At 71.4% G+C, this 15851-nt stretch overlaps 3 protein-coding genes across 3 annotated transcripts; 2 read left to right on the top strand and 1 right to left on the bottom strand.

Annotated features, from left to right (window-relative positions):
* Positions 1-257: 257 nt before the first annotated feature.
* Positions 258-2245, bottom strand: SCNM1 (sodium channel modifier 1). The gene is made up of 8 exons (XM_074853126.1): positions 2108-2245; positions 1565-1635; positions 1383-1471; positions 1203-1300; positions 1031-1125; positions 754-899; positions 528-660; positions 258-444 (listed from the first exon to the last, which is right to left on the bottom strand). The coding sequence occupies exons 1-8, from the start codon at positions 2156-2158 to the stop codon at positions 345-347; spliced, it is 783 nt and encodes a 260-aa protein (XP_074709227.1). The 5' UTR covers positions 2159-2245; the 3' UTR covers positions 258-344.
* Positions 2246-2523: 278 nt separating this feature from the next.
* LYSMD1 (LysM domain containing 1) lies at positions 2524-4137 on the top strand. The gene is made up of 3 exons (XM_074853138.1): positions 2524-2836; positions 3198-3475; positions 3599-4137. Exons 1-3 carry the CDS (start codon positions 2738-2740, stop codon positions 3741-3743), a joined length of 522 nt encoding a protein of 173 aa, XP_074709239.1. The 5' UTR covers positions 2524-2737; the 3' UTR covers positions 3744-4137.
* A 1440-nt stretch (positions 4138-5577) lies between these two features.
* On the top strand, positions 5578-14705 carry SEMA6C (semaphorin 6C). The gene is given in 18 exon segments (XM_074852946.1): positions 5578-5980; positions 6056-6170; positions 7419-7476; positions 7576-7632; positions 7993-8094; positions 8662-8752; positions 8839-8961; positions 9206-9294; positions 9818-10035; positions 10517-10648; positions 10740-10895; positions 11420-11659; positions 12125-12262; positions 12782-12859; positions 12995-13050; positions 13231-13272; positions 13751-14100; positions 14102-14705. Coding segments are annotated over 18 exon segments (2844 nt in total). The 5' UTR covers positions 5578-5637; the 3' UTR covers positions 14558-14705.
* Positions 14706-15851: the final 1146 nt, after the last annotated feature.

The raw sequence follows: 15851 nt of genomic DNA, 5'->3' as shown, positions 1-15851 counted from the left end.
GCCACCCCGAAAGGCCACAAGCTGCAGGCAGCTGCCAGCAGGCAAGAAAATGAGCGTGACTGGGGCCAGGGACAGGAGGGGACAGGGTGGGGACAGGCCGAAACCCACATGGAGGTTGGCAGCGCTCGCAGGACTCTGGGGGGGGCAGCGGGGACACCCCAAAAAGGAACCAGGTTGAGCACGCCGTGGTGGCAAAACGCTAGGACCCCCAATATCACCCCTCCCCAGGACCTGCCCCCACTGCTCAGACACCTCCGTCCTCTCCAGCTGCCTCTATTAACGGGGGGACTTGGGGACAGCCTGGGGGACCGTCCCCAGGGGGACTGGGGGGGCAGAGGGGGGCCTCAGGCCGGCAGCAGCGCGGGCGGCTCGTCCTCGTCGGAGTCGAATTCAGCGTTCTCGTCCTTCACCCACTTGCCGGAGTGGTCCTGGATCCAGCCAGCGCTGGGGACGGACGGATGGACAGACGGAGGGAGTGAGAGGCGGCTCGTTACGGGGTTCCCCACGCCAAGGGGGCCCAGACTCACCTCCGCAGCTGCAGGTATCGCTCCAGGGCCCGGCGCCTCTCGGGGCTGAGGGCTTCGGCCCGGCTCAGGCCCGATGATGAGGCTTTTCCTTTGCCACCTCGCTGTGTCCGGGCCAGAGCCGCCTTCGGTGCGTCTGGGAGGGCAGAGAGGGGCTGGTGGGACCCGCAGAATCGAGAGAGGCCCAGCTGGGGGCCTGCGTTCCCTGCCCCGCGACACCGGCTCTTACCCGCTCGCCCGCCGCGGTGCCCGGGCAGCAGGGCTGCAGGGCTGGCCTCCACGGCTCCTCCGTCCTTCCGCGACAGCTCCGGCGGCGTCGGGGCGACACTCGGCCCCGTCTGGGTCCCGCCAGCTCGCGAGCTGCTTCCCTCCACCCTGCGACGGGAGCAGGAGTCAGGGCCTCGTCCCACGAACGCCCGAGAGCGGCGAGGCCACGGCGCTGCCGGCCCCTCCTGGGAAGCCCAGAGCTCTCCCCCATCCTCCCGCAGCCAAAGCAAAGGCCTTACCCCGTCCTGCGGCAGCAGCTGCTGTAGGGAGCCGCTTTCAGCAGAGCGCTCCGGGCAATCCTCCTCGTCCGAGCCAGAAGAGGGGCCGGGGAGCCCTGGGGAGACGGGAGGGAGCTCAGGGGGGCCTGGCCGGGGGTGCAGCGGGGTGAGGAAGGGGGGGGTGCGCCCCAACCTGCGCGTCTGCCTCCTCTGCCTGCGCCTCCTCCTCGTGCCGCTGCTTCGGGGCCACATCCTGGAGCGAGCGCTTCCTCCCGTAGAAACGCTGCAGGCCTGGAAGAGAGCGAAGGGGACGAGGGGGGGACGCGCTCGCTTGGCGCAGCCCCCCCCGACGCCGCCAGCCCCCCCAACTTACTGCCCATGTGCTTCTTGCCAGCCCTGTGGACCGTCAGCACGTCCAGCGTGTCGAAGACGGGGCGGTGGGCGCACACCGTGCAGGCGTACCTATGCCGGGGGGGGGGAGCTGCTGTCAGGACCCCGCAGGCAGCCAGAGCAGGGGGGGCTGCGCTCGGGGCAGGGTGGGGGGGTCTCACTCACCTCCCGCTCCTCAGCAGCAGCGCCTCGTCCTCGGGGATGTAGTTGGCCAACAAGTCGGCGACGCGTCTTTTCTGGGAGAGATCGAGGGGGGTGGCTGAGCGGTTGTGTCCCCCCCACGCCTGCTGCTGGAGTCGGGGGGGGGGGCTGTCCCCAATTCACCCCGCGGGGAACCAGCCTTTGCCCCCAGCCCTGTTCTCCCCTTAGGCCAGGAGACCTGGGCGCTCTGGGGACCCCGCTTTGAGGAAGAAAGGGGGGGCTGGGGTGCCGGGGGGGGTTTGGGGGCCGGGGGCAGGCTGAGGCAGGGGAAGGGCGTAATTTTGGGGAGTGTCCTGGGCCAAGGGGAGTATCTGGGGCGCTGTGAGACGGGGGGTCACGATAGGGCAGGGGTGAGGGGGAATTGGGGAGCGCTTGCGGGCAGGGGAGGTATCTGCAGGAAGGGGGGAACGGGGGGACAGGCCGGGGCAAGGGGGCGAATCCCTCCGTGGGGAGGCCGGGGCCGGGGTTTAGGGGGATCTGGGGGGTCGTGGGGAGGCCGAGACCCACCTGCAGCACCCCCAGCTGAGCGGGGTCGTCCCCCTCCCGCTTGAAGGACATGGCGGCCCCAGCGCCGGCCCGCGGTTACTATGGGAACCGCCCCCCGGCCGTGTCCAGCTTCCGGGTTCCGGGTGCCTTTTCCCGTCGGGCTGTGCGCGGGAGCGACGACCAATTAGAGCGCGCGAAGGGCGGGGTGGGCGGGCCCGCGGCCGCTGCCCCGCGGCATGACGGGAGTTGTAGTTCCGCGGCGGCACCGCCCCCCGCGGGGGGACGACACAGAGTCCCCCCCGCGGGGCAGAAACCGGGGGGTGGCGGGAACCGGGGGGAGCGGGAAGGACCCCGGGGCGGGGGGTGGCGGCATCACGGCCCGAGGGGGCGGCCGGGTCTCCCCCGCCCCCCTCCCCGGGGCCCGGACTACAAGTCCCAGAGGCCTCCGCGAGGGCGGCGGGGTCGGGGCTGGAGCCACCGGCCTCACCGGGGCCGGGGGGCGCCCGGGGGCTGCGGTGGGGCTCAGCCCCCCCCTCAGCGAGCGGCCGCCGCAGCGCCGGGACCTGCGCCGGTCCCGGGCCGGGGCTGTTCGCATGAGCCCCCCCGCCTCCCGCGCTGGCGGGGGCCGGGGCTGAGCGGGGCCGCCCCGCCATGGCGGCGGGGAGCGGGGCGGCGGGGACCCCCGCCCGGGAGCACCGCCTGGAGCCCGGGGACACGCTGCCGGGGCTGGCGCTGCGCTACGGGGTGACGGTGAGCGGCCGGCGGGGAAGGCGGAGGGGGGGGGGACACCCAGGGCCCCGGAGGGGCGGGATCGCCGGGGCGGGGGGGGGGGGCGGGACGGTCCCGGTGTCCCCCGGCAGCCCCGCCGTTCCCCCGGGGCCATCCCCGGCCCCTCCTGTCCCTGTCCCCTTCCCTCGCCCCTCTGGCTGTCTCCACCCCATCGCTGTCCCCACCCCGGCCTGTCCCCATCCCGGCCTTACTGCGGTCTTCATCCCCTCCCTGTCCTTGTCCCTGTCCCCATCCCGTCCCTGTCCCCATCCCATCCTTGTTCCCATCCCCATCCCTGTCCCCATCCCTGTCCCCATCCCTGTCCCCGTCCTGTCCCTGGCAGATGGAGCAGATCAAACGCGCCAACCGCCTCTACACCTCGGACACCATCTTCCTCAAGCCCACCCTCCTCATCCCCGCGCCGGCGCAGCCGGGGGGACCCCGCCCTGAGGATGAGGACGAGGACGAGGACAACAAGGACGCGCCCGTCCCCTCGGGGGACCCCCCGGCCCCGTCCCGCCACGACCTCTCGGCCACCGATTTCCTGCGGCAGCTCGACGCCGAGATCGGCCGCTCCAAGGCGGCGGCAGCGGCCCAGCGGCTCCGCGCCGGCGGCACAGGGTGAGCGCGCCCGTCCCGCCTCCCCTTTTGGGGACAAAACGGGGTCTTTTGGAAAGCGGGTTTGGCCGCAGGGTGTGTGACGAGGCCACCCCTCAGTGCCACCCCGCTGCGTCCCCTCTGCAGCACGGCCGAGGCCGAAGGCACCCGGCGCCCCGACGCCAGCGCCCCGCTGCCCCCCCGGGGCCCCCGCCTCGGCCCCCGGCCCCTCACCAGGACCCCGCGGGCGGCCGCCCTCCGCGACGCCGAGGACGAGATCTTCACGCTGTGACCCCGGGGAGGTGACACCGTGACCCCCACCCCGCGGTGACGGGGACCCCGGGACACGCCCAGCGCTCAGCCTCCCACGCCGGAGGGGACAGAGGGGTTTTGGGGGGGGATGACACACGGTGCCCCCTCCCTGTCTCCTTCGAGGGACGTTTCCCGCTGGAGGGACGCGGAGCTCCTGGGTGCAGAGCCAGCCCTCTCGCAGGGCGACTGGGAGGGACTGGGAGGGACTGGGACAAGATTTACCAGCTGATGTTTTTCCTCTGGTCGTAATTTATTTGTACGTCTTTGCTCTCGCGGGGGGGTGGGACCCCCCTGGGCCGGTGCCTGCACCCCCACGGGAACAGGGACGGTCACCCCCCACCCCGAGAGCCTGTAAATAAAGCGGAGCACTGTCACCCGGCTCTGCCTGTTTGTCACCCCCCCCTCAGGGGACACGGACACCCCCCTGGGGACATGATTGTGGCCCCCAGGGACACGGTCACAGCCCTGGGGACGCAGTTACCCCTCCCCAGAGACACAGTTGCTCCCCTCAGGGACATGGACACCGCCCCCTGGGGACACTGTCACCCTGCTGGCGACATGGGGTCACCTCCCGGGGATGCTGTCACCCCCCAGGGACACAATCGACACCCTGGGGGACACAGTCGCGCCCCCGGGGGCTCCGGGCGCCCACTCGGGGACACCGGGGTGTGTGTGTGTTCCCACCCAGGGGACCCGCGTGTCACGCCGCGTGGTGCCACCAGGTGTCACCCTGTGCCCGCACCCTTGGGACCCCCCGGGCTCCCCCCCCCCCCCCCCCAGAGCCTCGGGGGTCTCCCCAGGGTCCCCCAGTAGCCCGGGAGGTCCCCAAGGGGTGCTGGCCCCCCCGGGGGTGCTGGTGACACGTGGGGACCGGAACCTGAGTGGCACCTGGGGGGGACCCCAGTGGCTACCAGTAACTCCCAGTAGCTCCCACTAACTCCCAGTCGCTCCCAGTCGCTCCCAGTAGCTCCCAGTCCCCCTGGGGCAGGTGCACACCCGTGTGCAGCGACACGGGAGCCGGCGGCGCGGGGGTGCGCGGGGCTGTGCCCGCTCCCACGCGTGGGTGCACACGCGTGTGCAAGCCGACCCCCCCCACCCCCCCCCACCCCTCGGCAGCTAATGAGGATCATCTCATTAACGGGAATTAACGCCTATCTATAGGGTGGCCCCGGCGGGGGGGGGGGGGGGTGTCCTGGGGGGGGTCCCACGGGGGTCCCCGGTCCCGCCCCCGGCCGCGGCTCCGGCCGGTCCCGGCCCGTTCCGGGGCGGAGCTGCTCGGGGCTGTTCGGGGAGCGGAGCCGGTACCGAGCGCGGAGGGGTCGGGGCGGGGGGGTGGGGGGGTGGTGGGGGGTGTCGGGGCGAGATACGGGGGGGGGGGTTGTGGGGGGACGGTGGGTTGTCGGGGCGGGGTGGGTTTGGGGTGTTTTGGGGTGTTGGGGGGCGCTGGGGGTGCGGGTGGGGCAGGATCCAGGGGGGTGTTGGGGGGGTGTTGGGGCGGATGGTTTTGGGGTGTAGGTGGGGTGCTGTGAGGGTGTTGGGGGGTGTGGGTGGGGGGCACTTGGGGTGCTGTGAGGGTGTTGGGTGGATGTTGGGGGGCACTTGGGGTGCTGTGAGGGCGTTGGGGGGTGTAGGTGGGTGTTTCGGGGTGCTGTGGGGGCGCAGGTGGGTGCCGGGGGTGCTGCTGGGGTGTGGGGGGGTTGAGTGGGTGTGGGGGTGCGCACAGCCGTGCGTGGTGTCCCGACGCTGCTGGCAGCAGTGCCCGGGGCACTGGGAGCACTGGGAGCACTGGGACGGAGGGTACTGGGGGCGTTGGGACGGGCCCTTGGAGCGGGGGGTACTGGGGACACTGAAATGGGGGCACTGGGAACACTGGGATGGATACAGGGGTGCTGGGATGGGAGCACTGGGACCACCGGGAGGAGGGTACTGGGGGCACTGGGAGGGGACACTGGGAGCACTGGGAGCACGTCCCCGCTGTCCCCACACCCAGGGCTGCCCTGTGCCCCCCCCTGTGCCTCAGTTTCCCCGCGCTGAGGTCGGCCCCTCGCAGCCCGGGGGGGGGGGGGGGCGTCACCCTCAGCCCCGCGTCCCCTGGGGCCCCCGTGACGATGCCGGGGGTGCCGCTGCCCTTCGTCCTCCTCCTCCTCCTCGCCCCGGGGGGGGCCGCCCCGTCCTTCCCGCGGGACCTGGTAGCGCGCAGCACCGTGGGGCTGGCAGGTGAGCGGGGCCGGGGGGGGCCCGGGCCTTGGGGGGGCCGGCGGGGTGTCACCGCGTCCCCCCCTGTCCCCGCAGCCACCGCCGCCTACCCCCGCTTCGGCGGCCTCGGGGGGGACAACGGCTCGGCCCCGCTCGGCCTCGACTTCCAGCGCATGCTGCGCCTCAACGGCACCCTCCTCGTCGCCGCCCGGTGAGCGGGGCCGCGCGCTGGGGCACGTGGGGCACGCTGGGGCGTGCTTCGGGCTCGGGCACGCTCGGGCACGCTCGGGCACGCTCGGGCGCACTGGGGCACACTGGGGCGCTCTGGGGCGCGCTTTGGGCTCGGGCAAGCTCGGGCACACTTGGGCACGCTGGGGCACGCTTCGGGCTTGGGCACGCTTGGGCACGCTTGTTTGTGTTCAGGCACGCTTGGGCACGCTTGTCTGTGCTTGGGCACACTTGGGCACGCTTGTCTGTGTTTGAGGACACTTGTCTGTGTTTGGGCACGCTTGGGCACGCTTGTCTGTGTTTGGGCACACTTGGGCATGTTTGTGTTTGGGCACGCTTGTCTGTGTTTGGACACGCTTGTCTGTTCTTGGGCACACTTGGGCACGCTTGTCTGTGGGCACACTTCTCTGTGCTTGGGCACACTTGGGCACGCTTGTCTGTGCTTGGGCACACTTCTCTGTGCTTGGGCACACTTGGGCACGCTTGTCTGTGCTTGAGCACACTTGTCTGTGTTTGGGCATGCTTGGGCACGCTTGTCTGTGTTTGGGCACGCTTGGACATGTTTGTGTTTGGGCACGCTTGTCTGTGTTTGGGCACGCTTGTCTGTTCTTGGGCACACTTGTCTGTGCTTGGGCACGCTTGTCTGCTTGGGCACACTTCTCTGGGCACACTTGTCTGTGTTTGGGCACGCTTCTCTGTGCTTGGGCACGCTTCTCCGTGTGCTTGGGCACGCTTGTGCATGTTTGTCTGCTTATGCAAGCTCCTGCACGCTTGTGCATGCTTGTACATGCGTGTCTGTGCTTGTGTAAGTTCATTCCTCCTTTGTGTGCTTCTGTGCGCTTGTGTGCGCTTGTGCATGCTTGTACGCGCCGGTCTGTGCTTGTGCAAGCTCATTCCCCCTTTATGTGCTTGTGCAAGATTGTGGGTGCTTGTACAGGCCTTGTGTTTGTGCAAGCTTGTGCATACTTGTACACGCTTGTCTGTGCTTGTGCACGCTTGTGTAAACTCATGCGTGCCGGCCCATGCTCGTGCACGCTTATGCACACTTGTGTGCGCTCGCACCCTCTTCCACACGCTCGAGCCCCACTGCCCCCACCTGCCTCCGCCTGTGCTCACCCGCACGCTTGCGCACGCTTGTGCCCCTGCGTTGCCTCCCCCTGCCCCCTCTGTGTCCCCGCGTCCCCCCGCCCGTCCCGGTGCCCCCTCGCACGCTCACGCCCTCCCCCCCCAGGGACCACATCTACACCTTCGACCTGGGACAGGCCCAGGGGACGCTGTACCCCGAGCGGGTAAGGGGGGGCCGGGGCTGCTGCCCCCGGGGACACGGGGCGGGGGCCGGGGGGGGTCCCCATTCCCACACCCACCCCCCCGCCCCTGTCACCCGGCAGCACCTCACCTGGGAGGCGCGGGACAGGGAGAACTGCGCCATGAGGGGCCGGCGGCAGGTACGGGGGTACGGGGGGTTCGGGGGGGTTCGGGGGGGTATGGGGGGGTATAGGGGGGTACGGGGGGGTATGGGAGCAGAGGGGTACAGGGTGTGGGGTAGGGGGGTGTGGGGGAATGGGGGTACAGGGTGGGGGGTACAGGGGGTACATGGGGAGGGATTCAGGGGTACATGGGGGTACGGGGTGGGGGGGTGGGGGTGCAGGGTGTTGGGGTACAGGGGAACACGGGGGGTACAGGCTGGGAGGTGCAGGGCGGGGGAGATAGAAGGGACGAGGGCAAACAGGGCGCTCGGGGCAGGAGGAGGTGGGGGTGACGGGTCCCCCTGTGCCCCCGCCCGTGCCCCCCCCGGCCCCGCGCAGGACGAGTGCCACAACTACATCAGGGTGCTGGTGCCCCGCGACGCCGGGACCCTCCTGGCCTGCGGCACCAACGCCTTCAGCCCCCTCTGCCGCACCTACCAGGTGGGGGGGCCTGGGGGGCGGGGGCGGGTGTCACGAGTCGGGGGGGTCTCAGTCCCTGTGGGGGCGCAGCGGGGCAGTGGCCACAGGTGTGACGAGTGTGGGCGGCCTCAGCGCCTCTGTGCTGGGGCAGCGGGGGGCTGTGAGGAGCAGGGGGGGCGGGTCTCAGGGTGTGAGGAGCGGGGGGGTCTCAGGGTGGGATGAGTGGGGGGGTCTCAGGGTGTGAGGAGCGGGGGGGTCTCAGGGTGGGATGAGTGGGGGGGTCTCAGGGTGTGAGGAGCGGGGGGGGGTCTCAGGGTGTGAGGAGCGGGGGGGGTCTCAGGGTGGGATGAGTGGGGGGGTCTCAGGGTGTGAGGAGCGGGGGGGGGTCTCAGGGTGTGAGGAGCGGGGGGGGTCTCAGGGTGGGATGAGTGGGGGGGTCTCAGGGTGTGAGGAGCGGGGGGGGGTCTCAGGGTGGGATGAGTGGGGGGGTCTCAGGGTGTGAGGAGCGGGGGGGGTCTCAGGGTGGGATGAGTGGGGGGGTCTCAGGGTGTGAGGAGCGGGGGGGTCTCATCACCTCGGCCCCCCCAGGTGAGCAGCCTGGCGCAGGAGGGGGAGGAGGTGAGCGGCCAGGCCCGGTGCCCCTTCGACGCCAAGCAGAGCGTCGTCGCCCTCTTCATCGGTGGGTGCTGGGAGGGGGGGTCGGGGTGGGGGGAACGCACACGGGGTGCCCAGGGTGGGGCTGACGCCGGTGTCCCCCCCCCGCAGATGGGAGCCTCTACTCGGCCACGGTGGCCGACTTCCAGGCGAGCGACGCCGTGATCTACCGCAGCCTCAGCCCCGGGCGCCCCCCCCTGCGCACCCTCAAGTACAGCTCCCGCTGGCTGCAGGGTACCCCGCGACCGGGGGGGGACGGGGGGGCGGGTGTCTGTGGGGAGAGGGGGGAATATGGGGGGGTGAGGGGGACGGGGGTATCGGGGGGCTGGAGGTGGGGGGGTGGATACAGGTGTAGGGGAGCATAGGGATGGGGTAGGGGCTGGGGGGGACACGGGGGCTGGGGGTATGGGGGGGCTGAGCACGGGGGGGCCGGGCAGGGACAGGAGGTGGCTGACGGCCCCCCCCCGGCCCCCCCCAGAGCCCCACTTCATCCAGGCGCTGCCCTACGGCCCCTACGTCTACTTCTTCTTCAGGGAGGTGGCGGTGGAGCTCGGCGCCCTGGGCAAGGTGGGTGCGGGGACGGGGGGGGGGCACGGGGGGGCACCCAGCACCCACCCCCTGGCACCAGGCAGGGGAGAGCCCAGTGCCCCCCCGGGGTGTCTGGCCGGGTGCTGCTGGCTCCCAGGGTGCTGCTGGGGTGCTGACACCCATGGGTGTCCATGTGCCAATGTCCCGGGTCCCCGTGGGTGCTGACGCCCATGGGTGCCGATTCCCGTGGGTCCTGGGGTGCTGACGCCCATGGGTGCCTGTGTGCCAATGTCCATGTGCTGACATCCATGGGTGCTCAGCTGCTGATACCCATGGGTCCCTGGGTGCTGACACCCATGGGTGCTCAGCTGCTGATGCCCATGGGTCCCTGGGTGCTTACACCCATGGGTGCCCACGTGCCAATTCCCGTGGGTCCTGGGGTGCTGACACCCATGGATGCCCAGCTGCCTCTGCCCCGGGTCCCCGGGTGCTGACACCCCTGGGTGTCCAGGTTCTGACATCCTGGGTCCCTGGGTGCTGACACCCCTGGGTGCCGGCGCAGGTGGTGGTGGCGCGGGTGGCGCGGGTGTGCCGCAACGACCGGGGGGGCTCCCCGCGGGTGCTGGAGCGGCGCTGGACGTCCTTCCTGAAGGTGCGGCTGCTCTGCGCCGTCCCCGGGGACGCCGTCTTCTACTTTGATGTCCTGGAGGCGGTGACACCCCCCCGGGCCCTGCACGGGCGCCCCGCTGTCCTCGCCCTCTTCGGCACCCAGCCCAACAGGCACGGCGGCGGGGACACGGGGACGGGGGGACACGGGGATGGCTGAGGGGACCTGGGGCTGTGGGCACGCAGGGGAGCGCGGCGGGGGGGGATGTGGGCAGGGACATGGGGCCAGGAGAGATGGGGACGTGGGGACCCGGGAGGGACAGATGTGGAGACATGGGGATGGGCTCAATGGGGACATGGGGACATGGGGACACAGCAGATGAGGACATGGGAGGGACAGATGTGGGGACATGGGGATGGACTCACTGGGGACATGGTGGCACAGGAGATGGGGACAGACATGGGGACATGGGGATGGGCTCAATGGGGACATGGGGACATAGTGGGACAGGACACGGACACAGACACAGGAAGGGGATGTGGGGACCAGCAGGGACACAGAAGGGCTCTGGCCAAACCCAGGCCGGCCCGGCAGCCCCGGGAGGGGACAGGGGTGTCCCCAGCGCCGGTGCCACCTCCTGCCACCGCCCCGCAGCATCCCCGGCTCGGCCGTCTGCGCCTTCTACCTGGCGGACGTGGAACGGGCGTTCGAGGGCCCCTTCGCCGAGCCCCGCGGCGCCGCCGGCACCTGGGCCCCGGTGCCCGAGGACAGGGTGCCCCGACCCAGGTACCACCCCCCCCCCGCCACGACACCCGGGTCCCCCCCGGGGTGTGGTGGCCACCGGGCACCCGGGTTCCCAACTCTGGCCGTGCCCCAGGCCGGGCTGCTGCGCTGGGACGGGCCCGGCCGCCGGCGTCGTCACCTCCAGGGACTTCCCCGACGAGACCTTGACCTTCGCCAAGGAGCACCCGCTGCTGCACGGCGCCGTGGCACCCGCCGGCGGGCGACCCCTCTTCACCCGCACCGGCACCAGGTGCGTGGGATGGGTGCCCTCGGGGATGGGTGCCCTCAGGGACGGGTGCCCTTGGGGACGGGTGACCTCGGGGACAAGGTGGCCTCGGGGACAGGGTGGCCCCGGGGACAGGGGGTGGCTTGTGCGAGGAGGATGTGGGTGTGCAGGGGGGTGAGGGGAGCACCCAGCCCTGTGGGTGCTGCGGCGCAGGGAGGGTCCTTGTGGAAGGTGCCTGGGCAAGGGTGCACGAGGGGTCCTGGTGCGAGGGGCGTGCAAAGCCCTGGTGCAAGGGTGTGCGAAGCCCTGGTGCACGGGCGTGCAAAGCCTTGGTGCGAGGCCACGTGAGGGTGTGTAAGACCTGGGTGCGAGGGCCCCGGTGCGAGGGTGTGCAAGAGCGTGCGAGGCCCCGTCACAAGCGTGTGCAAGGGTGCCATGCAGGGGCGTGCGAAGCCCCGGTGCGCGGGTGTGTGAGCCCCTGGTGTGAGGGCGTGCGAGCGGCTGCGGAGCCCCGTGCAAGGCCCCGTGCGAGGGTATCCTGGGCACAGGCTGACGCAGCTGGCGGTGGATGCGGGCGCGGGGCCGCGGGGGAACCAGACCGTGCTCTTCCTGGGCGCCGAGGACGGGCGGGTGCTGAAGGTCCTGGTGCCCACGTGGCACCCCGGGGCCACCCAGCACCCCGGCGGCACCCCCGCACCCCCCAGCGACAGCCACGGGCCGGGGGACACTGGGGACACCGGCTCTGAGACGCTGCTGCTGGAGGAGATCAGCCTCTACGACCCCGGGCGGTGAGTGCCAGGTGCTGGGTGCCCGGGGCTGGGGGTGCTGGGTGGCTCGCAGGGCCCGTGGGTGCTGGTGGGTGCTGGGGGCTCGTGGGAACCATGGAGCTGGTGGTGCTGGGGGGCTCGCAGGGCCCATGGGTGCTGGGGGCTCGTGGGCACCACGGGACTGTGGGTGCTGGTGGTGCTGGGGGGCTCGTAGGGCCCGTGGGTGCTGGGGGCAGCAGGCACCGATGGGTGCAGTGGTAGTGTGGGTGCCGTATGGGTGCTGGGGGGGCCATGTGGGTGCTGTGGGGCATTGATGGGTGCTGGGGGGGGTGCATGTGGGTGCTGGGGGGTCATGCAGGTACCGTAGGGTGCTGATGAATGCTCTGGGGCCATGCGGGTGCCATGGGGTTGCTGATGGGTGCCGTGGGGCTGCGGGTGCTGGGGGGGGGGGGGGTGCAGTCACGATGGGTGCTGGGGGGGGTGCAGGTGCCAGGGACCGCAGGGTGCCAGCCGGGTGCTGGGGCTGGAGCTGCACCCGCCGGGCCGGGAGCTCTTCGTCGCCTTCGCCGGGTGCCTGGTGCGTCTGCCCCTGAGCCGCTGCGCCCGGCACGGCGCCTGCCGCGGGTGAGCAGGGGGACGGGGCGTGTGGGGCACGGGGCGGGGCACGGGGGTGCGCGAGGGGTCTGCGAGGGCACGAGGGTGTGCGAGGGCACGGAGACATGGGAGAGCACAGGGATGTGCGGGGGGGTGTGAGGGCTGGGGGCGTGCGAGGGCACGGGGCACACGTGGACACAGGGCGTGCGTGGGGGTGTGCGAGGGCACAGAGATGTGGGAGAGCACAGGGGTGTGCGAGGGCACAGGGGTGTGCAAGGGGACTGGGACGTGCAAAGATGTGCGAGGGCACGAGGGTGCGCGAGGGCACAGGAGCACATGTGGGCACAGGGCGTGTATCAGGGCACAAGAGTGTGCAAAGAGCATGGAAACGTGAGAGCACAGGGGTGTGCGAGGGTGTGCAAGGGCTGGGGGTGTGCGAGGGCACAGGGACGTGCGAGGGCACAGGGGTGTGCAAGGGCTGGGGGTGTGTGAGGGCACAGGGACGTGCGAGGGCGGCTCCAGCACCCGGTGCCTGCCCCCCCCCGCCAGGAGCTGCCTGGCCGCCCGGGACCCGTACTGCGTCTGGCTGCCCCCCCGGGGCTGCGTCCCCTTCTCCGAGGACCTTCCGTAAGTGTCCCCCGCGGTGACCCCCCCTGGGGGGCTCCTCCCACCCCCCGCCATCTCCTGGGTCCCTTCCTCGCAGCGGGGGGGACACTGGGGGCGGTGGGTGACGTGTGTGTCCCCCCCCTGCACATGCCCCAGGAGCAGCTTTGAGCAGGACATGGAGGGATCCCCCGGGACCACCGGGACCTGCCAAGGTGAAGGGGGGGACATGGGGGACACTGGGGGGCACTGGGGACGTGGGACTATCTGGGGGCATAGAGTGTCACCCTGGGGACCTCTGGGGACATGAGGTGACGGGGAGGGACACATGGGTGACACCGGGGGATGTGGAGGACATCAGGGGGACAGCGGTGACCCCCCCTCTGCTCTCACAGAGGCACCAGCTGCGGGGGACGGTGACGGGGACTTGGCTCACGGTCAGTGACACCCCGTCTGTCCCCCCCGGACACCCACTGGGAGGGACCCTGGGGACATGGGAGGGACCCCGGGGATGGGAGAGGGATCACAGGGGTGGGGGGACCCCAGGGACGAGGAAGGGACCCCGGGGATGGGAAAGGGACCCCAGGGTGGGAGGGGGACCCCAGGGGGACAAGGAGGGACCCTGGGGACAGGAGAAGGACCTGAGGCGGCGGGACCCCAGGGACCAGGAGGGACCCCAAGGGTGGAAAAGGGACCCCGGGCAGCAGGAGGGACCCCGGAGACAGAAGGACCTGGGGTGGGGGGACCCCCAGGGACAGGAGAGGGACCCCGGAGACCAGGAGGGACCCTGGGGACAGGAGAAAGACATGGGGTGGGGGGACCCCAGAGACCAGGAGGGACTCCAGGGGTGGGAGGGAGACCCCAGGGACCAGAAGGGGCCCCCCGGGGGTGCCGGGCTGACGGGTGCTCCCGCAGGGGTGCGTCGGGCCGGGCCGGGGGCGGCGGCGGTGCCGGTGCCGGTGCTGGTGGGCTGCGTGCTGGGTGCCTTCGCGCTGGGCGCCCTGGCCGCCGGGCTGCTGGGGGCCTCCTGCCGCCGCCCCACCGCCCCCAAGGGCCCCCCGGAGCCCCCCGCCGCCCCCCGGCCCCCGGCCCAGCCGCCAGCCCCCCGCCTCTACCCCCCGCTGCTGCCCCAGGGAGCGGCCGGGGGCCTGCGGGACCCCCCCGAGCCGCCCACCCCCGAGGCCACCCCGCAGCCCCCCACCAGGACACGCGGCCAGGACACCCGCCTCGGCACCCCGGGGTGCCCGGAGCCCCCCGGGCCGGGCCCCCCCCCCCAAAGCCACCCTGGAGGAGCTGCTGCTGCAGCGGCTGCACGGGGCGGGGGGCTCGGGGTGGCCGGTGACCCCCCCGGGCACCGGTTCCTTCGCCAACCGGGTGCAGCCGGGCGCCCCGTTGCCCCCGGCCCCCCGCGACGCGACGCTCCGGCGGCTGGACGTGCCCCCCGACAGCCCCCCCCCGCCCCGGCGGCCCCTGGCACAGAGACACTCTCTGGGGGGGCCGCCCGCGGGACCACCGGGCCTGGCCCGGGGGCTCGCCCGCATGCACTCGCTGGGGGGGCCACCCGGGGGCCCCCGCCCCGGCACCCTGCACCGCTCCCTGGCCACCAAGCCCCTGGTGCTGCCCAAACCCCTCGTGGGGCCAGTGGGGGGGACACGGGGACGTCCTGGTCCCCAGCACCCATGGGACCAGCACCCAGGGGGGGGTCCCAGCTCTGTGCCCTGAGCCATGAGGGTCCCCGTGTCCCCAGGGTGAGCCCCCAGGGTGAGGAGGGTCCCCGTGTCCCCAGACTGCCCCCCCCCAGGTTGACAAGGGTCCCTGTGTCCCCAGGGTGGCCCCCCCGGGGTGACAAGGGTCCCCTTGTCCCCAGACTGCCCCCCCCCGGGGTGATGAGGGTCCCTGTGCCGCCACACTTGCCCCCCCCAGAATAATGAGGGTCCCCATGTCCCCCCACTGCACCCCCCCCGGGGGGAGAAGGGTCCCCGTGTCCCCCCCACCCCCTCTCGGAGTGGCCTCATCTCCCCAGGGCCTTTTTTGTTTGTTTGTTTGTTTGATCCTTTTTAATTTATTGGCTACTCTGGGGGTCGCTGGGGCCACCGTCTCCCCCTGGGGACACCAGGTGGGATGTGGGGGGATGCAGTGGCCCCCCCAACCCTGCTAGGACCGGGCTCGTCCTACCGTGTAGGAGCAGGGCTCGGTCCCGCACGATTAAAGACGTGGTGGCCCCCGCGCCGGTGCCCGCCTGGCTCTGTCCGGGGTGAGGGGGGGACAAGGGGCCACCAGACCCCCGAGGCCAGCTTGGGGACAGGGGGGTGGCCCTGGGGTGTCCCCGTAGTGACCAGGACACCGAGGGCTTGGCAAAGTGCTGGTGCAGGGGACAGGAGAGCCGTCGGGGTGTTTTATTAAGAAAAATCTACAAAAAAAGGATAAAGGTTGAAATTTCCACATTTCCAACCTTTTGTCCTCAGTAAAAAGTGAGTCACGGGGCCAAGGGGGCCTGTGGGGGCCCTGCGGCCAACACCCCGGCAGCCTGGGGCAAAACGGGCCGAGAAAGGCGCCGTTGCAGAAATACCGCGATTTGGCACCAGAACGGCCCTGGGGGGGGGGTTGGAGGACACCCAGGGGTGGCTCTTCCCCTGCGCGGGCGGGCGGGGAGGGTTTAGTTCACCTTTTTGTGGGTGCCTCACGCAGCCCCCCCGGATTTACACCATCCCGCTGGCCCCGCGGGGTAACGGGAACCGTTTAATCCGCGTCTAATCCGGCGCAAAAGGGTTTCAGTCGCCGCCTCCGCCGGCAGGCAGCTCGCCGTGGGCGCGGGGAGCGCAGCCGCGCGCCCCAAAACCGCTGCTCTTGGCTCAAAAAGCTCCAAAGTCCTTCTGGGGAAGAGCAGAGGACGCAGCCGGGTTTAAATTCTTTCTAGCTGCTGGGCGGAGATCAAATTCTCCTCGGCTTTGTTCTGGGCCCTTCTAAAAATAAAAGGAACGTGCGATTGCCCCCGCCCGAGGCGACGCGCGACGAA

This window comes from Strix uralensis, chromosome 32 (genome assembly GCF_047716275.1).
Source record: "Strix uralensis isolate ZFMK-TIS-50842 chromosome 32, bStrUra1, whole genome shotgun sequence".
In the NCBI taxonomy this organism is placed as follows: Eukaryota; Metazoa; Chordata; class Aves; order Strigiformes; family Strigidae; genus Strix; species Strix uralensis.
The sequence above is the reverse complement of the archived record's forward strand: the minus strand, read 5'-3'. Positions and strand labels throughout refer to the sequence as shown.